This window comes from Triticum urartu, chromosome 3A (genome assembly GCF_056163025.1).
Source record: "Triticum urartu cultivar PI428250 chromosome 3A, HENAU_Tu73, whole genome shotgun sequence".
Taxonomy (NCBI): domain Eukaryota; kingdom Viridiplantae; phylum Streptophyta; class Magnoliopsida; order Poales; family Poaceae; genus Triticum; species Triticum urartu.
This window is the reverse complement of record NC_141875.1, coordinates 9229268-9251162: the sequence shown is the minus strand read 5'-3', so window position 1 is coordinate 9251162 and position 21895 is coordinate 9229268. Positions and strand designations below refer to the sequence as shown.

The 21895-nt window shown below is 45.9% G+C and overlaps 3 protein-coding genes across 3 annotated transcripts; all 3 read left to right on the top strand.

The window, feature by feature from the left end:
* Positions 1 to 5526: 5526 nt before the first annotated feature.
* On the top strand, positions 5527 to 10173 carry LOC125542328 (CSC1-like protein ERD4). Its single transcript, XM_048705314.2, has 6 exons — positions 5527 to 5940; positions 7583 to 7728; positions 7817 to 8092; positions 8214 to 9058; positions 9199 to 9454; positions 9649 to 10173. The coding sequence occupies exons 1-6, from the start codon at positions 5667 to 5669 to the stop codon at positions 10027 to 10029; spliced, it is 2178 nt and encodes a 725-aa protein (XP_048561271.2). The 5' UTR covers positions 5527 to 5666; the 3' UTR covers positions 10030 to 10173.
* A 6090-nt stretch (positions 10174 to 16263) lies between these two features.
* Positions 16264 to 17774, top strand: LOC147977725 (uncharacterized). The gene is made up of 7 exons (XM_087514516.1): positions 16264 to 16389; positions 16455 to 16561; positions 16657 to 16831; positions 16914 to 17127; positions 17242 to 17384; positions 17528 to 17575; positions 17667 to 17774. Exons 1-7 carry the CDS (start codon positions 16264 to 16266, stop codon positions 17772 to 17774), a joined length of 921 nt encoding a protein of 306 aa, XP_087370642.1.
* A 701-nt stretch (positions 17775 to 18475) lies between these two features.
* LOC147977724 (uncharacterized) lies at positions 18476 to 21402 on the top strand. The gene is made up of 2 exons (XM_087516426.1): positions 18476 to 20160; positions 20561 to 21402. The coding sequence occupies exons 1-2, from the start codon at positions 18739 to 18741 to the stop codon at positions 20579 to 20581; spliced, it is 1443 nt and encodes a 480-aa protein (XP_087372552.1). The 5' UTR covers positions 18476 to 18738; the 3' UTR covers positions 20582 to 21402.
* Positions 21403 to 21895: the final 493 nt, after the last annotated feature.

Sequence of the window (21895 nt, the reverse complement as noted above, 5' to 3'; positions counted from 1 at the left end):
TATAAATAAAAAGTACCAGAAGCACAAAGCACCTCAAACATAAAATAAATGCATTAAGGTCCATGACCACCAAACGACCACAGTCGCCACAAGAATGAGCCACCGACAGTTGCTTTCGCTGCTCCTATGTCAGAGCTGGCTTAACCTTGTCGATAATAGCCGAAAAGCCTTCATGCAAGAATTAGCGCCCCAGAGCAGCAGCCATCGCCGTTGAATCCGTGAATCGATCTGAAAAATTTGACACCAAATCTTGCCATTGTGTATGCACAACGAGAAACCCTAACCTCTCCGACCCGGGGAGCTAGAAGGAATCAACACCAAAGCTCCATTTAATCCCAATAGATGAACTTGAGGACGATTGGAGCTCGAAAAACTAACTGGAGAAAGAAGCACCGCCATTCGTCCGAACGTCGCCCCTACAAGGAATAAAACGTACCTACCTACTAGCCGGACCTAAGAACCAGGATTTTCCTCCCCGTTACCGGCTGTCGGAACAACGGACAGAGAGGAGACGGATCATCGGCAGAGATGTGCCGAGATGGGATGGGGGGGGGGGGGGGGGGGAGGAAGGCTTTCCTCTAGTCGCCTTGCAAGAGGTGAAAGAAAAAACATAAATATATCACTGTCCAGAAAAAAATCAACAAATCATGAGAAAACTAGAGAGAAAACATTCACGAGCCTCGGATGTGTTACTATGAGCTGGCCACATGGATATGAAGTTCGTGCTGTTCATCCAATTCGGATTGCAATCTAGCAATAGAATTTTGTGACGTATAAGTGTGTCATGTGAAATTTTCTGAAACCACCACGGCCTTCTGTACACTTACCTTGTACTATCTGCTACTCTCTCCGTTCCAAAATACTAGGTGTCATGAATAGCAGGTGTTTTCTTAAACACAGTACAAACGCAAGTGCTCATATTCACACAAGTCGGCATATCATCTTAAAATTTACGAAGTAACTGTAGGCACCTCGTCGTCGACGGGAACGTCTTCTTCAACTGAATACGCATCGCCGGAAATTCTGAAATAAATTCAAAAATAAATGCGAGCACCAGGATTTAAACCCTGGTGGGCCTAAGATAGCACAGCCCTCTAACCGTCCAACCACAAATTGATTCGCAAATTAATAAATGTATAAAATGATGTAGAAGGCAGAAAATAATTGCCTCGTCAAATCAAAATTTATAGAGAGGCTGCATTGGATGAGCTACTAGTTTCCATATGGTAAATGATATAATAATGACTACAAATTACAATCTAAAAAGGTCAATATATGTCTAGAAAAAATCTGCAAAACATGAGAAGACAGAAGAGAAAACAGCGGCGGCCATCGGATGCATCATCATCTTGGGTTGCCTTGGTCCCGAGCGGTGCAGCTTCGCCAACCCGATATCGGAAGGGTCTTCCGTATCCGTTGCGTGGCCGCCAACGACGTTGTCCTCGTGCTTGCACATGTCCTCCTGAACCATGCTGCTGCAGGGGAGCTCCGCCTCCTCGAGATCATCACAAGCATCCGTGGCCGTGCTGCCAAACACTCTAGCCGCCGACGTGACGACGACATCGATGTCGCACCTGACGATGAAGCAGTCGTCCACGACGTAACCCGACTTCTCTAGCTGGTCTCTTCCCATGAACCTAGACCGTTCGCCGATGACATGGCCGTTGAACTTGAAGACGCCCCCGAAACTGGAACGGTAGTGCTTGAGCTTGGCCGGCGCCGGCTTCTTGCCGTCGTGAGGGACGAGAGAGAACCGGACGTTTGCGTTGACATGGCTGAGGACGTACTCGTCGGCGATGCTGAGGGCGAGAGAGATGCCGTCGGCGTTGTTCCACGATCCTCCGTTGGGGTAGTAGTGGATCCGCCAGCGGTGGCCGGCTGCCTCGAACTCGCCGGACGGGGCCGCCACGCCGTTGCCGAGGAGCTTTGTCTCCGTATAGCCGTTAATTCTGAGGACATGGCTGCCGGTGGTCACCGTGGTGGTTAGGGTCGAGGTGGAGGCGTCGTCGATCATCATAGTCGATCGCAGGTAATAGGTTGTAGCGATGTATACCGGCGGGAGCTACATATATTCACACGATCACATCAACCCTGTCCGTGTAGGCGTGGGTATATATTTCGATCCGGATAGGGCTATATATCCTCTCCGACTCCGACTGTCACCGTGTTGTTGTCCCATCGTTGATGTATTTTGTTGTGTAAATCCTTTGATAGCTACTACTCTCTTTGTTCCTAAATATAAGTCTTTTAGGCATTTCAATATGGGCGACGCTAGGCGCTGGCGCACCGACCCAACAGTTGGGCAGGTCCAGCCCTAGCCGCCCAATGCAGCGATTAATGACCGTCAGATCTGTCCCTCGCTTCGTCCTCCTCATGAGTCATTTTTCCAAAAAAAATTGCAACGACCCGAGCGCCGTCGACACCACGTCATATCCCCGCAAGAAAACAACCGAGCTTGAAGCACCACCGCGGCGTTCCTCATCGTCGGTGGGCGCCCTCGCCGGCCGTCCGCGCTTGCCTGAGATCCGCGCTCGCCATGGATGCAGCTTCGCCGCCCGCACTCGTCAGAGATCTGCGCTCACCATGGATGCAGCTCCGTCGCCTGTGCTTGCCATGGATGCAGCTTCACCGCCCACGCTCGCCAAGGATGGATCCCGCCCTCGCCGTCACGCACGCCATGGATGCAGCTCCGCCTCGCTGGTGATTGACTGGTTCCAGCAAATAGAATTGCCCGTTGTAGCATTTTTCATTGTTTGTCGTAGCAAAATGAAGACACGGTTGCAGCAAAAAAGAAACGTCGCCGTTTTCACTGGTTGTAGCTCGCCGTTGCAGGTAGCAACATTTGCATAATGAACGGATGTAACAAAACCCGTTGCTAGACGTAGCAAATACCTACGACGGTTGCAACAAAAAGTCATCGTCGCTGCCGCGGGTCACAGCTCGGCCGTGCTGGATGTAGCAATACATTATGCCAGTTGTAGCAAAAAGTGATGCTAGTTGTAGCAAAACCACAACGCCGGCTGTGTGTTGTAGCAAAACGTGACCCTAGTTGTAGCAAAATCTATGTCGGTTGTAGCAAAATCTATGCCGGTTGAAGCATGTAGCAAAACTGCAGCGTTTTGTCATCTTCTTCCAGCTCCAGCCGTCGCTGGTTGAAACTTTTTCAAACTACAGTTGAAGCTTTCATATGGACGAGTGTAGCTTTTTTCTGTGCGCGGTATCCGGTTGAAGCTTAATATACCGCGGGTTGAAGCTTTTGAATCAAACGGTTGTCGCTTTTTTGCATCATCGATTGCAGCATTGGGTGGAGGAGCAAAAAATGCTTTCAAGTTCGTTTCGGGAGACGGTGGTTGCAGCGGTGGGGGAGGAGGTCGCTCCGCCGTGGCTGTAGCATCTCCGGCGGACGGTTCCAGCACAAGGAACTATGAGCAGCAGTTCGCGGACGGTGTATCCATGGCGAGTTTCAACTCTGTCTCGCCGGGGCGGAAGGAACAACCTGCAGCCAGGGGCAGCGGAGGGAGTTGGAATGAGCTGAGGTTGGAGGTAGGGATCTGCGCGGGATAGGAGCTAGCCGCCAGCGGGATCTGAAGGAGAAAGACGAGGGGCTGGCCGCCAGCATGCGTGGGTGCGGTTGAGAGAGAGAGAGAGAGAGAGAGAGAGAGAGAGAAGGGGATCTGGAGGAGGAAGAAAATAAGGTGGGGCAGGAGGTGAGCAGAGACGTACGATGGGCCTGGATCGCTTGGCTTGCGCGTGACCGGCTCGTGCGTTCCGACAGCGCTCCGGCTCTAAACGTTTACCTTTCAATATGGACCACATATGGAGCAAAATAAGTGAACTACATTCTAAAATATGTCTATATACAACCATGTGTATAGTTCATATCAAAACCTCTAAAAAGACTTATATTTAGGAATAGATAGAGTACGAACTAGTAAAGACTTGTACTCATGCTATCTTTGCTGATACTACGTGCTTGTATGTAAGAGCATCTTCAATAGAAAATTGTAGATGCAAAAATAATTAATTTTTACACCCGTGAGGCCCTAAAACGCACCTTTAACAGATGTAAAAAAATTACATAACCTGCTCCAAATGATGTAAAATGCAACACAAGTACTAGAACCACATACATTTACAGACTTTTTTGTGGTAAAACTTTCAATCTATTCATCGTCGATTATGATAGTACAACGAATACCAGAAATAATAAAAAATATATCCAAATCCGTTTTTGTTTTTGAGAAAATTATGTTTTTTGTCCCTCAAGTCCCAAAAAGTATAGACTTGGTCCTCCAAATTTTTTTGATAGACATTTGGTCCTTCAGACCTCAAAACCGGATAAGTTTCATTCAAAACCAGATTTTGACCACGTTGACCAGGTTTGACAGGATTTGACCATGTTGACTAGATTGACTGATGAACAGTAAATTCAAAAAAAAAAATAGCAAATAAATTCCAAAAAAATATGGAATTATATGAGAACCAAAGTTCTTGGGTGCGCGAGGTGCATGTAAATTTTTGTGGTCAAATAACTTCCAAGGATCTCTAACAAAAAAGTAAATTTTGGTTTTTTTAGCCAAAAATTGTTTTTTTGCCACGAGCTTCACGAATGTCGAAACACCACACAAAATTTCCCTTTCACACCCAATCATCTTGGTTGACACAAAATTATAGTTTTTTTAAATTTTTTTGCTGTTTTTTTAATTTACATTTCATCTGTCAAAGCCGGTCAACGTGGTCAAAATCTGGTTTTAGACGAAACTTATCCGATTTTGAGACTTTAAGGACCAAATGTCTACCAATTTTTTTAAGGGACCAAGTCTGTAATTTTGAGGAACTTGAGAGACAAAAATCATACTTTTCTTGAACATGAATATATACATATTGGTACAACGCACAGGACTGTTGACCTCCACGATTGCTGTTGTTTGCCCCAGCTACTGTCGAATGACAGAAAAAGCAAAGTCTGAACCGTTTTTTCACTTGGGCCATTGCGAGGCGTTGGATCTTGTTTGGATTGTAGATGTACAACCGCATGTTACAGCCTGACTGCCTGAAGGCATGTCACCTGATCTCAATCCTGCTTATAAGCCTCATAGCTCGTCAATCCATCAAAGGGATACTACCCCGTCCGTACTTATTAGCCCCTTTTGTATTTTAAGTCAAATTTTGACCACCTGTATAGCTAACAAAATATGATTTATACGGCATAAAAACAATATCATTGGATTTATATTTGAAAGAGGGTTTGTACCATATATATTTTTATGACATATAATTTATATCCTATTAATTAAATTTACGATTAAAGTTTGACCCTAAATACGAGCGGTCCTGGACCCGGATGGAGGGACTAAAAGCGAGACGATTCGAATCATTCAGAAACAAAAGAGGAAAAAAGGGACAGAGACAAAGTTAGAACAGACACCGAGGCAAGGGGCATTTCAGACATTTTGTTGAAGGGAAGTCGGCAACCTCCTTTTACTTTTCTTGAAGCAGGGTGGTCGGCAACCTCCACAGCGCATGAGTCATGAACTCCCCAGTCCCCACCACGCGTCCACGCCAGGGCACACCAAAGCATCCAATGCTCACCCCTTTCCACCCATTACTACCCTCCACCACTAACCCCCTCACAATCCTCCCGGAGGAGCGGCGGCGGCGGCGAGATGGACATCCCGTCGTTCGTGACGTCGATTCTGACGTCCTTGGCCGTCTTCGTGGTGCTGGTCCTGGTGTTCACGTGGCTGTCGCGGCGGCCGGGGAACGCGACGGTGTACTACCCGAGCTTGCTGCTGCGGGGCCTCGACCCGTGGGATGGGCGCGGGCGGGGCACGCGCAGCCCGGTGGGCTGGATCCGCCAGGCGTTCACGGCGTCCGAGCCCGACGTCGTCGCCGCCGGCGGAGTCGACGCCGCCGTCTACCTCGTCTTCCTCTCGTCCAGTACGGCCAAGCAAACCACGCTCTTCACTTCATTTGTTTAACCATGCTTTTGTTGAGTTGCTTGTTTGGTTTCTAGTTCCTACTAGGTTGATTTGTTTACTACTTACAAAATCTGTTTTGCGTTTCCATGTTTTCTTTTTGTGCTTCGCCAATTAGGAGTTCATGCACAAAATATAAAATTTAGTCCTGCTGTTGTCGACTGCGATTTTTATGATGAATCTGCTGTCGTAAACTGGTTTCAAGCATGCTGTATTCTGCTCTAAACAAATATGTACTCACTCTGTTCACAAATATAAGATGTTCTCGATGAAATATTTTTTTCGAAACGGAGGCAAAAGATTTGTCTCATCTCATTAATTAAGAATAGTTTTGAATTACATGACCGACAGCCATAGACGCCCCGAAACAGATAAGCCTACTCTCGCGGCATAAAAGAACTCAGACGTTTGGCCCCTGCCAACCCCCAAAGTCTGACCTCCGCCTTGATTCTAGACGTGATTACATTTGGCATGGAGGACACCATCCTAAATACTCTGACATTCCGCTCGTTCCAAATCTCCCAAGAAACCAACATGACGAGAGACGCGAGGCCCTTTCTCGATGAAATATGGAGTATATACTGACTGAAATGATTGAACAAACACACTAAAATACGCCTACACATCCAAATCAAGAAAGAGTTGAAACATCTTATACTTGTGAACATGAACGGAGGGAATATACAGTAATTTCTAAAAAAATGATGTGGTTTTGTACTAGAAAGGAAGTTTCATGTTTGATTGTTTTATTTTCATGTACTCCCTCCGTTCTTAAATATAAGTCTTTGTAGAGATTTCATTATAAACTACATACGGATGTATATAGATGCATTTGAGAGTGTAGATTTATTCATTTTGCTTCTTATGTAGTCCGTAATGAAATCTCTACACAGACTTATATTTATATTTAGGAACGGAGGGAGTACCGACATAAAGACTGGGCAGCTTGTTTTACCTTTATGTACCAATTTAAGGAGTAGTATCAGTTTACTTTTAAGGAAACGATTAAAATCGGCCACCCGCTCGCGCGCGTGCTGCATGGAACTTGGGGGCCCACGTCCAACTGCCTTATCCCTTCTTCCCAATCACCTTTTCTCTTCCGGACGAAACCTTGTGTCCTTTTCTCGTTTCTTCCGGTCCATTCGTTTCTTTCTCTATTCTTTTCGGCCAGAGAGCACCACCGTGCGGCCTCCGGCCCGTACTCCACGTCTGCTGCCGGCGTTGCCACAAGTACGGCCGCCGACGGGTGCAAGTATCTGCGCCCGAGGAGCCAGCACCAGCTTCTCTCCGTTCTCTCGCTCGTCAAGCTTTCCTTCCCTATCCACAACCAGCACCTCAAACCAGCCATGCGAGCACGCACCTCGAACCAGCCAAAAACGAGTATCATGCATGGAGGATTGCTGGAAATATGAAATTTAACCTATTAAATTGCTTAGTCTGTAGTGCAAAAAGGCCGTTGAAAAGGCTAGGATGCATGCGTTTTCGGTCAAATATAGGTAGGTAGATATAACTAGTATATCATGCAGAGTAGTTGCTCGAATTAAAGATATATAGCATGCACATTTTTCACCAATTATCAGATCTTTTATTCTCTTGTGTTCCAGTGTTTGCAATCCTTGCTTTTGCCGGGATTGTGTTGCTTCCAGTTCTGTTGCCAATTGCTGGAACTGATAATGCCCTGGAGGATTCTACTGGCAGAATGCCGTCCAACGTCACACATTTCGAAATATTGTCATTGGCCAATATTGAAGTAAGTAATCCTCTTATTTGAGCCTAATGACCTGTCCTTGATACGTCACAACCAAACTCAGCAGTGTACTTCTTGATATTTTCTCCAGGACCGAAGTATGAGGCTGTGGGCATTCATATCAGCAGTCTATTGGGTCTCCTTTGTCACCTATTTCATACTATGGAGATCCTACAAGCATGTTTCGAATCTGAGAGCAGCTGCAAGATCAACATCAGAGGTTAAACCACAGGAGTTTGCCATGTTGGTGAGAGATGTTCCCATTCCACCTCCTAATCAAACTATAAAGGACTCGGTGGACTCGTATTTCCGAGCACTTCATCCTGACACATTCTACAAAGCAATGGTTGTGACAGACATCACCAAGGTACTGTAACTCACAAGTTTTCTTTTCTTTAGGGGAGTTGTTTATTATTCGTGACATGTGTCTTATTTCCTGCCAATACAAGATAATAATAATAATAATAATAATTACCGTATATATGCAGGTTGATAAAATTTTCCAAGAGATTGAAGGTCACAAACACAAAATTGCTCATGCTGAAGCTGTCTATGCAGAATCAAAAACAGCAAACAGACCTGAGGGCACGAGGCCTACTCATAAGACGGGATTCCGTGGCCTTATCGGTAAAAAGGTCGACACGATTGAGTATTGTAATGAACAGATAAAGGAATTGCTGCCCAAACTAGAGGATGAACGGAAGAGCGCCCTCAGTGAGAAACAGCAACGGGCTGCCTTCGTCTTCTTCAATAGTAGAGCTGCTGCGGCCTCAGCATCTCAGACTCTCCATGCCCAGATGTTTGATGAATGGACTGTTACAGAAGCTCCTGAACCACGTGAGGTAATATGGGCCAATCTTCCAAGGAAAATATATGACAGGCACACCAGACAGACGGTGGTCTATCTCATTGTCTTCGTTACCGTTGCCTTCTACATGATTCCCATCACTGCCATCTCTGCCGTTACAACGCTTGAAAAACTGAGGGAGAAGCTGCCCTTTCTGAAGGTGGTTGTGGACCAGCCGTTTGTTAAGACGGTCTTACAGGCTTACCTGCCGCAGATCGCGCTTATTGTTTTCCTCGCCGTGCTGCCAACTCTTCTTGTGTTCCTGTCAAAGTCCGAAGGGATTCCTTCACAGAGCCATGTGGTGAGGGCGGCATCGGGAAAATATTTCTACTTCATCGTCTTCAATGTCTTCATTGGCTACGCAATTGGTTCCTCATTGTTCAGCGCTTTGGAAAAAGTTATCAAGAACCCTACTGGGATTTTTATGACGCTTGCCACCAGGCTTCCCGGAACTGCAACTTTCTTCTTCACGTTCGTTGCACTCAGGTAATTGATGACTGTGTCTCGCTCATTTATGCACTTTAAGTTGCTGTCCTGAGCTTCTTCCAGTCCCAGTCCAGTATACGTACACATTTCTGAATTTCACCCAGCCGTAGAATATACCGATTGATTGTTGTTTTCGACAGATGCTTTGTTGGTTATGGGCTTGAGCTCTCTCGTTTGGTCCCTCTCATCATTTTCCACCTGAAAAGGAAGTACATATGCAAGACAGAGGACGAGGTGAGAGCGGCATGGGTTCCAGGAAACCTGAGGTATAACACCAGGGTTCCCAACGACATGCTCATCGTGACAATTGTGCTGTGCTACTCCGTCATCACGCCTTTGATTTTGCCATTCGGTGTTGCTTACTTTGCTCTGGGTTGGCTTATAGCAAAAAACCAGGTGAGCGAGATTTTATAATTACTTCAATGTATGCATGCATGTCGAACAGCTGGACTGACCAACCTGGGCATGTTTTTTTTTTTTTTTTTTTTTTTTTTTTTTTTTTTTGCAAATAGGCATGCATGGCTTCTTGAAGAGAACAGATTTCAGAAGTGACTTAATTACCTTACGTTCCTCCTTGTTGCTAAATGCAGGTTTTGAGAGTTTATGTTCCGAGTTATGAGAGCAACGGGCGAATGTGGCCACACATGCACACAAGGATCATTGCAGCTCTCATGATCTATCAGGCTACCATGATTGGTATCATCAGCCTGAAAAAATTCTACTATTCTACAATCCTCACACCACTCCTGGTGATAAGCTTAATCTTCGCCCGCACATGCCATGCACGCTTCTATCCTGCATTCGCCAAAACCCCTCTCGAGGTGGCAAGTCAGCAGCTGAAAGAGACGCCCAACATGAGCGCCATTTACACTGCGTACATCCCTCCTTGCCTCAAGCCCGAGAAGCTCGAAGATGTGCAAGTCTTTGAAGACACTCAGTCACGCACCACCTCCAGAGCTCCGTCCTTTTAATGTAACTAGCAAAGGTGCAAGCGCTACGCACGTTAATATTTAGTCAATATATTAATTGCACGCGGATATTAGGTATGATATTATTTGTGTGTTAATCCTGTGATTAGTGCAATATTTGATATGATATTAATTACACGTTCATCATTGGAGCAGTCTAAGTCGTTGGATTGACTTAGTTCGATGGCCGAGATCAGTTGAATCTGCCCCTCTGGGTCTTTTTATATTGGTATAGATATAGATGTAACTAGTTGCGTCAATCAAAATTGGATGCGTAACCATTCGAAACATAGGGATGACCTGAGCACCCTGTGAAGCTTCTGTTTCCAGGACATATAGGAAACTGATATCATGTGCCATGTACATCCATGCGCTGTTGCATGTTGGAAGACGTCTTTTTATATCGAGTTAACTCCACTGTTTAGCCCCCCAAGTTTCACGTTTGTGACAGATATTATCCTATTTAGCGAAATTTCTCAATTTATAACCCATTTAAGCAAACATGTGCCACATTTTATCCCATTTAGTGTTTTCCTCCCATTTGGATGCTGATTGGATGATGTAGACCAAACCTCGATCCTGAGATCCAATCTGTTGTTGCGGCCGATCTTTCACGACACTCCACCACCAATAGCAGCAGTAAACTCTCGCCCGCGCACGGATGTACACGAAATAGAGGGATCCAACCTTACGGTCCAGCATGAGAAAACCAATCTCGACGACGGTACTAACGTGCAAAACAATTTCCTCGCAGGAATCGCAACAAAAAGGTTTTCTAAAGCTTCCTCCAAAATTTGCTAAAACTTAAGTATTATTTTCCTTCGTTTCCTCTTGATGCATGACAGTCTAACACCGAAGCAATTATCATCTTAACCTGAGCAGGCTTCTCTTCTCTCCTGATGCACATCGCTTGAAACCCTTCAGCATGCATGCATCTATCTACTAGTGGTTGCTCATATTCGAACTTAACTGTGGGTATTTTGATATACATCGCTCCATATCAGCTCCAGTCGAAACCACGACCATCTCTGAATTTAAATTACGCGTGGTTGTATCACTGGAGGTGCCATGCTGGCGGTTTAGCAATCTCTGTGTTTTTTCAGGCGGACTCGGCTGGTTTATTTGCAAAAGAGCAGGACCTGGTCGAACCGCACCCGACTCGCCGTGCCATGCCCATGGTCGCGCCGCGCCGCACCAACCACCGCGCCATGTTTCTATGGCCGTCCGATGCTTCTCTTTGTCGTGGCAGACTTGGCACTAATGTAATGCCAAAAAATGTCTTACATTATATGAGACAGATGGTGTATTTTCTAGCTAGCTCTCTTGTAGAAAGACTAACCAAACTCCAGCCACACACACACTTGAAACGGAGTAGTGGTACTAATTTGCTTTTGAAACTGATCGCTTGAATAGCTTGTGTTACAAGGAGTGCAAACCAGCCTATTTGAGATGCTCACCTAAGCGCTTAGATCATGTCCTAGGTGCTACATCATTGTTGACCTCGTGTGCCTATGATCACCTCATGGCAGACCTCACTACTTTTGACAAGGTTTAATCCCTAACCCAAACGCTTAGATCATGTCATAGGTGCTACATCACTGCAATCAGTCTATGAGCGCCACGTGAGCGATTGGTGGTTGCTCCTCTCGGGGCGGCTCGAGCAGTTCTCGATCTCGCCACCACAGCGGCTAAGCTCTTGCACGCCTGCCCTCACCGCTGCCAGCGGGTCTCGTGCCGGGGCGTTCGGTGATGGCTGGCCCATCTGACAGGGGTGGTTCCTTTCGTCCTACTGGCGACTGCTACCGTGGCTGGAACCGGTGGCCATGTATGCAGGCCTCTTGCCCACATCTGGCCGAAATAGCAACCAGGGGTGGAGGTCTCCCCTTGTCATCTTCCCCATGACAAACAGATATGGCTTTTGAGATCCAAATCCGGCCATGTCGGCCCTTCGGCCGACGGTACTGGGCATGGCTCTCTTTGGCGAGGTGGCAGTCGGCGGTGGTGTCCTGTGATGGCAGCCCCACTGCAGATTGTGATAGCCATTGGAAGGTCTTCGTGACGATTTCTTTCTTTAGATCTGGTGCTTGGCTTTGACGGTGAGATGCAATCTATGAACGATGGCTTGACGCAAAGGTTATAGTTGTGAAGCGGTGGCATTGCATATAGCTGCTCGGATGGAGGAAAAGTGGTGGCAACAACACATGAGTGACTTCGATGGTGTTGCTAGCACCTGATTTGAAGCTCCGGGGTGAAAACCTAGGTCTGGCCCAAGTTGGTTATACCTGGCAATGACGATGCTTTTTGTGTCGTCACCTTGTTGAAGGCATTGCTTGAATATGCTCAGATTGGGTTTTCAGGGTGAAAACCTAGCTAGAGTCTAATCTTTGGTAGTTGGATTCGGTGACGTTGGTGCTTAAGCGTTGCTCCCTTTCAGAAGATGTTGCTGTTGAAGAACCTCGTCGTCCTTATGGGGTCTTGAGATAGCTTGTGTGGATAAGTGATGGAAATATGCCCTAGAGGCAATAATAAAATGGTTATTATTATATTTCCTTAATCATGACAAAAGGTTTATTATTCATGCTAGAATTATATTGACCAGAAACTTAAATACATGTGTGGATAAATAAACAAATACAGTATCCCTAGTGAGCCTCTACTAGACTAGCTCGTTGATCAAAGATGGTTAAGGTTTCCTAACCATAGACATGAGTTGTCATTTGATAACGGGATCACATCATTAGAAGAATGATGTGATGGACAAGACCCATTCATTAGCTTAGCATATGATTGTTTAGTTTATTGCTATTGCTTTCTTAACATCAAATACATATTCCTTCGACTATGAGATCACGCAACTCCCGGATACCGGAGGAATACCTTGCGTGCCATCAAATGTCACAACGTAACTGGGTGATTATAAAGATGCTCTACAGGTATCTTCGAAGGTATTTGTTGGGTTGGCACGGATCGAGATTGGGATCTGTCACTCTGAGTATCGGAGAGGTATCTCTGGGCCCTCTCAGTAATACAGCATCAGAAGAAGCTTGCAAGCAGAGTGACTAAGAAGTTAGTTATGAGATGATGTATTACGGAACAAGTAAAGAGACTTGCCGGTAACGAGATGGAACTAGGTATGAAGATACCGACGTTCGAATATCGGGCAAGTAACATACCAATAGACAAAGAGAATTACGTATGTTGTCATAATAGTTTGACCGATAAAGATCTTCGTAGAATATGTAGGAACCAACATGGACATCCAGGTTCCGCTATTGGTTATTGACCGGAGAGGTGTCTCGGTCATGTCTATATAGTTCTTGAACCTGTAGGGTCCGCATGCTTAAACGTTCGTTGATGATATAGTGTTATATGAATTATATGATTTGGTGACCGAATGTTGTTTGGAGTCCCGGGTGAGATCACGGACATGAAGAGGAGCTCCGGAATGGTCCGGAGGTAAAGATCGATATATAGGACGATAATATTTGGACACCGGAAGAGTTTCGGGGGTTACCGAATAATCATCGGATCACCGGAAGGGGTTCCGGGAAGCCCCGGGAGGTTATATGGGCTTAATAGACCAAAGAGGGAAAACACCAGCCCACAAGGGGCTGGTGCGCCTCTCTCCCTGGCCGCTAGCCCTAGGGGAAAAAAAGGGAGAGGGGCGGCCCCTCCTGCCTTTCCCTCCTCATGATAGAAAGGAAAGGGGGAGCGCCACCTCCCCCTGCCTTCCTCCCGTGTGCATAGGATGAGGGGGGGGTGGGGGGGGGGGGGCAGCAGGACAGGGGCCAACGCTGGCCGCCGGCCCCCTTGGGGGTGCCCTAGGCTGCCTCCCTCCTCCCTCCCACCTATATATACATGAGGGAGGGGGCGCCACACACCCACGACATTATTCTAGCCGTGTGCGGCGCCCCTCTCCACCCTCAGTCATATTTTCGTAGTACTTAGGCGAAGCCCTGCGGAGATAGCATCACTATCATCGTCACCACGTCGTCGTGCTGCCGTAACTCATCTACTACTTCGCCCATCTTGCTGGACCAAGAAGGTGAGGATGTCACCGAGCTGAACGTGTGCTGGACGCGGAGTTGTTGTATGTTCGGTACTTGATCGATCGGATCGTGAAGAAGTTTGACTACATCAACCACGTTAATAAACGTTTCCGCTTACGGTCTACGAGGGTACATAGACACACTCTCCCCTCTCCTTGCTATGCATCTTCATGGACAGATCTTGCTTGTGCGTAATTTTTTTTGTTTTCCATGCAACGTTCCCCAACAATAAGGTCATTGTTGTAGGTTGTCGTCGCTGTCTTGATCATTTTGGGTTTTCTTTTCTTTTTCGCACTTAGGCATAGTAGCTTTGGTCTTATATGACTTTGCTATTTTTGCCGACGTGTTTTTGTATGTGTTAGTGTTGCCGACCTGCTAGAGTCCTTGTGTCTAAAAAAAAAACAGACCCTATGCCACATCAAATCCGAGCATTTCCTAGGGTACCCCGAGCGCCGAACAAGTTGGTCCTCCCACGCAGAGTGCTCCACTCGCCTCCAAGCTCGCAGACCACCGGACTCACCACCGGACCGCCAGCAGGGCTATCCATAGCCACCACCGCCACCACCACCACTAAGCAGGACCTTCCAGAAATCGATTGGAAAATCGCATCTCCTTACTGAAGCAAGCGGGGGAAGAGGCGATCCGATCCGATCCGGTCTCTTGCTGGCTCGGGGAGGATTTGGGATTGGAACCAAGTGTGGAGCGAAACGTAGACTTCTTGGACTTGCTACAACTCTCCTCTGTTGTTCTTTCCAATCCCAAACTCTCATATCTAAATCTTCTCCTCTCGTATCCCAAATCTTTCCCAGCCTCGTGACCGATCCTTGGCCCTTTCTGCCTCTCGCTATATATACGTATAATATAATCCAAAGGCAACGGAGCCTTGATCGCCGCCTAATTAGCCTGGAGAGACCCCGGCGACTAGCTAGCATGGAGAATTATCAAGACACGTAAGTGTGTGCATGCCCCTAATGTTCTCTAATCAATCTTCTTACGTTACTCCCTTCAGTCCTTTTTAGTTCGCATATAAGATTTGTCTGAAGTCAAACCTCGTAAACTTTGATCAAATTTATAAAAATATATAAACATTCAGAATGTGAAATCAACAACGTTAGATGCGTCCTGACTTTACTTTTCATATTGTATAAATTTAACATTGTAGATGTTAATATTTTTCATATAAATATGGTCAAACTTTATGAAGTTTAACTTCAGACAATCCTTATATGCAGACTAAAAAGAACCGGAGGGAGTACTTCTGTACGTAGTCAAGTCGACCCGTGAACGCGTTGTGTGAGGTTAAGGTTAGCTAGGGTTCAGCGCGTTTCCTTCAAAGTATAACTCAGGGCATCTCCTAAAAAAGTTGTATCCCTTTCACCCGTATGTGCATACATTCATCGCTATGAAGTATGAACACACCCATGGACACCTTATCCCTATGGGCACCTCTCAATGATTGAGCCGGCAAATCTTGAAATAGAGGATATCATCATAGACGTCTCGCTATCGTCGGGACATCATCTATCACTCTTTACAATGTAATGATAAAAGAACTGTAGAATGCACAAAGGTATATATATGTGTGTGAGTTGAATTTCCACCGAACAAAATATTATTTTGTTATCACTGAAAGTTTGAACTTTAAGCACAAAGGCGTTCTGCACGAGAGAGGATCAACAACCATATGTCGTTGATTTTTTTTCTATCTGAAGTGGTTGTTTGGGTATCGAGAATTAGACACAAGTTTTTGGAGGATCTTCAAGTTTTTTTTCCCTTTGTTTGGTTAAAGTATAAATATATACAATTTTTTGTTTGGATGTGCCGCTATCCGTTGCAATCTAGTACATAGAAAAAAATTACAAGACGTATGTTTTTTTTCGAAAAGGACAGGACGTATGTTTTGTTAGATAATTCAAATAAGGTTTGACTTTGTTACACAAGAAATACCGCATAAAATAAGAACTACCCATTCCCACTTTGTCGTTCATTTAATTTTTAATTTTTGGCAAGTCCAAAGTTGAGGATGAAGGTCTGTATTTCACTTTAGATTCCTATAATCCATTATCATTTTTCTTCTTTTTTGAAGGGAATTAGCATTTTTCTTCTAGCAAGACTAATAAATCAACTTGGCTATTTATTGCACAGTGGACCATTGGACTCCTCCAGATTAGAGCAGCAGGAGTCCGATATGGCTGGCGCATCTGAGCAAACGCTTGAAGAATCGAGTGTCTCGTCCCAGGAGGAGTTGCTCCAAACTACTACATTGGAAAGGGAGCTCATGAGTCATGACACCACTGATGCCCCACCGCCATCAGTGTGTCGCCCTGAAACCATTTGGGTTGTGCGACCCTGTGACTGGGGCATCGCGTTTTACATCAGGATGGATCTTTCCATACAAATCCTCATGTGGGTGGGCTGTTTCAGAGCCTCCAAGAAACTCACAATGCTATTGATCGCTATCTTCATGACCGCCAGCACCCAAAAATGTAAGGCTCTCAACTTAAGCTCTAGATTGCCCACCAGTCCGTTTCTGAGAAATTAAATGTCTACTAATCATATAAAATGCTCTGTTCTAAACTAGGTTTAAGCCTGGGCCTTCTCTTGTGGAGATGGGTGTACAACGTCTTCTTTACTGGCCTGACGGCAGTAGGAAGGTGGCTTCTAAATCCCATCCAATGGATATATTCCGTGATTGGACACACCAGTTGGCTCAAGCTCTGGTAGACAAGTATAATGATGATCACAATCTTGTGGGGGTTACCCCTCTATATATCCCTCCCTTCTAACACTGTCTTATCTAATCATTACTTCTGACCGGGTTTATGCTTCTCACTTTAGGATTTTGCATATCAACTCAAAGAAGTCATGCGCTGCCAAGCAATTTGCGAGGGTGACGTCCTTAGTTTGTACTATCACATCAATTTCACTGCAATGGCACATGGAGTTGACCATGGCGTGGCCAAGCTCTTTTTTGCTGAACTCACATCTATTAAGGGAGAGCATGAGCAGTTGGTGCCCAACTGTTTACTCATGCTTCAACCTACTGACAGTGGTAAATAAAATATACTCTTACCTTGAATGAAGTTCTTAATATCTCAAACTCAAACTAGTTCATGTACACACGGTGTTTTTACCTATTAAATGTCTTTTCGTTTTTCATTGCAAGGTACCTGCCATGGTTGTCAAAATAATGGAAGCGGCGAGCATATGAAGCACCCGAACCAGGTTTTTCTATTTGCTTATGGCCACGTGAAGGATGCATTTTTGCCATATGGGGCACCTAAATCGCCTCGTGGAACACGATTTGGGGTACAGAGCTTGCCTCCGATGGCATACCCTGGAGGCGATGACGATGACGTATGATTGATTAACTTATTATTCCATGGTATACTAGCGTTTTAATGTTTCTTCTGTCCCTCGTTGTTCCATTGCTAACTGTGTGTTGTGTATAGTTGGATGCAGCTGCAGCTGAGGAGGTTAGGATAAGACTCATGTTGAGGGTAAGGGAATATATATACCTGTGTTGTATGGTATTTGTAATCCCCAGATGTCTATTGATTAATAGATTCGACTTCCTTGCTTGATGTCTAGGGCCTTGATGAAGAAGGCGCATTTGACAAGTACAAGATCCCCCCAGTGGGCACAATACATGCTGCCGAAGAAATGCGGCGGGCGTGGGTGGCGATGGGAGATCCCTGAAGCCAAGAATGACACACTGCACTTATAATATTACGGGATATATAATTCGCCATCAGCAGAAGTGTAGACTTTATTAATCTTTTGGTTGTGCATAGCTTTGTTGCAACATAAATTTAGTTGTGCATGAAGTGATGGTCGCTGGTTCTCTTATGCCATGGTACAAAGATTGCTGAAGTATAATCTAAACCCAGGTCGCGCGTCGGTCTGAATTTTGGATTGGTCAAATGATGGTTTCATTGAGCTCTGGTATTGTGATTTCCCGCTTTTTGGTCTTGGACTGATATCGTGAAGTGTTTGATGATAGATTAATTCTTCGGAGTTCGCACTTCCAAAAGTGCCTATCGACAGCTCTGCAACAAGGAGCTGCTTATAATCTAGCGCTCGCTTAGTCGATGTGCAAATTTTCTGCCACCAGTGAGGATGTAACCTCCTTCACAGCCGGCGATAGATATCTGCGATCTAGCTGAGTGTAGTGAACAAGAAAACTTAATCTTCGGATAACCAACCAAACTGAATGTACTCCCTCCGTCCCTAAATATATCTTTTTAGAGATTGCACTATACACTCTAAAATATATCAATATACATCCGTATGTAGTTTGTAGTGAAATCTTTAAAAAGACTTAGAACGGAGGGAGTAGTGAACATGGCCCACTTCATGCAATGTGCAAACCTTTCGGTTAGTGTGATTTGCATGGCACCCTCTGCATCGTTCTTGTGAATCAAACTTCCTACCCTTGCCCACGTAACATTGCAATGTGCTGGATCAAGGACTAGACATCAATCCACGTATCTGCGTCTCTCGTTCTCTCTATATTTTTAGTTAGTCCATCCAATGGCTAGGAAAGCATCAGAAGCATCTTTTATGGAGAACTGGATGGTAGTCTCAAACCAGGATCATCGTGGTATTCTTCCTCATCAAATCAAAGCAGTCAATAGCTTCTCAAATCTCAATCCTGTGCGCCATGGCGTCGCCGCCGCCGTCGCCGGCGAAGAAACCCTCGCAGCTCCACCCAACCACGATAACCACCCTCGACGACGACACCCTGCGCGAGATCTTCCTCCGCCTCCCCTCCCTCCCGAGCCTCGTCCGCGCCGCCCTCAGCTGCCGCGCCTTCCTCGACGCCGTCAGTTCGTCCCACGCTTTCCGCCGCCAGTTCCGCGCGCTCCACCCACCCCCGCTCCTGGGCCTCTTTCTCGGCATCCAAGACACCGTAAGTCCTACCTTCGTGCCTCTCCTCCGCCGCTCCGATCCGGACACCGCGGCCGCCGTCCGCGGCGCCGATTTCTTCCTCACCCACCTCCCCGTCTCCGAGGACGACGACAAAGAGGATGCCGGCCCCGGCCCCGTCCCCGAAGACGACAAGAAGGATGCCGTCTCCGTCCCCGTCCCCAACCCCGAAGACGATGGCGTCTCTGTTCCCGTCCCTGTCCCCGAAGACGAGGAAGCCGACTCCATCCCTGTCCCCGTCTCTGAAGACGACGACGAGGATGTTGTCTCCGTCTCTGAAGATGAAGACGACGAGGATGCCGTCTTTGAGTGGTCAATCGGCGCCTGCCGCGACGGGTTCGTTGTTCTCGACAACTGGAGCACCCGGCAGGTGGCCGTCTACAACCCGCTCAGGCGGACCATGGACCTCTTTCCCCTGCCGCCCCACGGGGACGACTGCGAGGGCTTGCATTTTGATTACCACATCCTTGCCGCAGAAGAAGACTACCGGTCACCGTACCGTGTCGTCTGCGTATGGCATGGCGAATGCGGGGCGCGTGCTGACGTCTTATCATCGGACACCAAGAAGTGGCAGGTCTTCCCATGGACAGACATCGACGGGCTCTGGCCTCAGCGTGTTAAGCTGGTGAATGGTCGCATCTATTGGACCATTGGAATGCCAACAGATGCCCGTGTGCTTAACACAGCTACGATGCAATTCTCTCGGATGGATATGCCGCCGAGCAGCAGAGTTAATGAAATGTTGACGGCCGGCGAGACCAAGGATGGAAGGCTTTGTGTGGTCTTCGCACCTAATGTAGAACTGAATTCCAAATCCGCGCTCGTTGTTTGGACATGGAGAGCCGATGATGACAATGGTGTCGAGAGATGGATGCAGGACAAGTCGCTTCCGTTGCAGGAGATACTTGGGATTGTTCGGCGTGATTTCAGAGATGATGTTAAAAGAATTGAAGTGAGTGTCAAGGCGATCATCGGTGGCTTTGTGTACTTGTCTGCTTATTGTGGGAGGTGGCAGCATCATCATTCAACTCGCTGGCTACTATCCTTCTGCATGGAAACAGCGGTGCTGAACAACCTTGGTCGTATCATTCATGGGGCTTCCTATCCCTACATCATGCCATGGCCTCGTTCTTTGGTTGGTACACAGCACAGTAAGGTGAGCACTCAAGGTTGCTTGACTAGGAGGATTTAACTACTAAGTTATGATCTGTTTTTTCTTGCTATGGAAATTCCGTTTACTCATCCAAATAATAAGTCAACATGGTGTGATACTAAGAACCATACTATGCCACTCATACCAAGCTTGAAAGATTAACTGAGTTCAGTGTTCAAGGTATGATTTAGCAGCCAGGGTTGACGTATTATTTAGATGATTACTGTTACTCCCAGTAATCGTATATGTTAGCCTGGCAGATCCAGATTTAGCAGCCAGGGTGAGAAACTGGGAACTAATTCTCTGATATGCATGCCAGAACAAAGTAAAAGTCCATGTTTTTCTGGTTTTACAAAACCACCTTATCCAGCGTGGGCTGACTGTGTTGATATCTGTTTTGTAGCCAACCTACTTATCCAGTTAAAGGCTATGTGAGCTACGTCCAAAAACCATTGAAGTGATATATGCTCGTTAAGCTGCATCACTGGATTCCTTGAGGCAAGAGTGCAGAGAAGAAACATTTGTGCCCTTTGTACTGGCAACACAGTGGGTCCAGAATAAACTACATATCTTGGCTGTGGAATACCAAAGGAGCAGGGCGGCAAGCTTGCAAGCCAGGCTTCATCGATGTGCTAGACTTCGGTTCACACGATTGGATCTAAACTATCTTCAGTTAGAAGTTGCAATACTGTGTTACAACTTCCGTGCAGCACTAAAGTTGCAGCTGTTATGATCTATTCAGGAAACGAAATACTAAACGATCACGCTGTTTAAGTGTTGATTGTTGCAGAACAGAGATGCCACGCGGCAGTGCATCATGCTTGCAAAAGATTTTTCTTTTCTGGAAACATCAAAGCAGGGCACTCCTACCCTTTCTAAAATATCGCACGAACCATTTGCGTTTTATGCAGGGATTAGTTGGAAGTACTGTTGTCCGAATCCTTTTGCATTTGAGTGTTGTGCTTTGAAATTCTGCTTCCATGCGGTGTGGCCTTAGAGCATATCCTGCAGATCCCGTTTTCTTTCTTCGCTGATCCCGTTTTCTTTCTTCGCTGATGGTTTTGGCTGGGCTTTCCATCAGGGCGAAATTCATACCAGTAATTCAAACACTTCAGAGTTACAAAGTTTTTGGCTAGTAGTTTGGGATGCTTACATCAGGACACCATTCATTACCAATTTTATTGTAATAGTTTTGACTATACTTCCACACATGTATGTTATGTTGTCTATTGTAACTTATTTGGTACTGCTGATTGTTACTAGTGTAGTAGCCAATTCAATAACAAAATAAGGGTAATTGTATTATCACTCTTGCAATTTGTATCAAGGATATATATGTTGTTCATCATCAGTGACTGTGATTTGCTAGATACTCAAAATTATTTTCAAAATCTTTGCAAATAGTAGCACTCTGATAATTTACGGCAAGGCTACAACAAAAAGATTTAAGCCTGCAAGATTACAGAATTGTATAGTAAAAATATGAAATGGGGCTTTCCATGACCCAATAGATCACATGATGATAAAGAGAAACCTTCCTTCCCCGTGAGAATCATTTGAGTAGGACAATCATTTAGAATTACAAAGTTCCACGGCTACAAGGAAGGGTCGTTAGCACATTTCCTTGTTTCGTGCCTACAAGTAGTGAGCTAGCATGATGCTTACATGTGGACACCATCCAGATATCATTTCATCAGGGCGAAAAAGGAAAAGAAATGAAAAGTAGCTAAACACATGC

Bases quoted from the DNA above. Each gene is read 5' to 3' on its own strand.
- LOC125542328 (XM_048705314.2), top strand. From the start codon at position 5,667: ATGGACATCCCGTCGTTCGTGACGTCGATTCTGACGTCCTTGGCCGTC. The intron at 7,729-7,816 runs GTAAGTAATCCT...TATTTTCTCCAG, and splicing joins TGTCATTGGCCAATATTGAA to GACCGAAGTATGAGGCTGTG. The intron at 9,059-9,198 runs GTAATTGATGAC...TGTTTTCGACAG, and splicing joins TTCACGTTCGTTGCACTCAG to ATGCTTTGTTGGTTATGGGC.
- LOC147977725 (XM_087514516.1), top strand. From the start codon at position 16,264: ATGGCTGGCGCATCTGAGCAAACGCTTGAAGAATCGAGTGTCTCGTCC. The intron at 16,390-16,454 runs GTGTGTCGCCCT...GTTTTACATCAG, and splicing joins CTGATGCCCCACCGCCATCA to GATGGATCTTTCCATACAAA. The intron at 17,128-17,241 runs GTAAATAAAATA...TTTCATTGCAAG, and splicing joins GCTTCAACCTACTGACAGTG to GTACCTGCCATGGTTGTCAA.
- LOC147977724 (XM_087516426.1), top strand. From the start codon at position 18,739: ATGGCGTCGCCGCCGCCGTCGCCGGCGAAGAAACCCTCGCAGCTCCAC. The intron at 20,161-20,560 runs GTGAGCACTCAA...TCTGTTTTGTAG, and splicing joins TTGGTACACAGCACAGTAAG to CCAACCTACTTATCCAGTTA.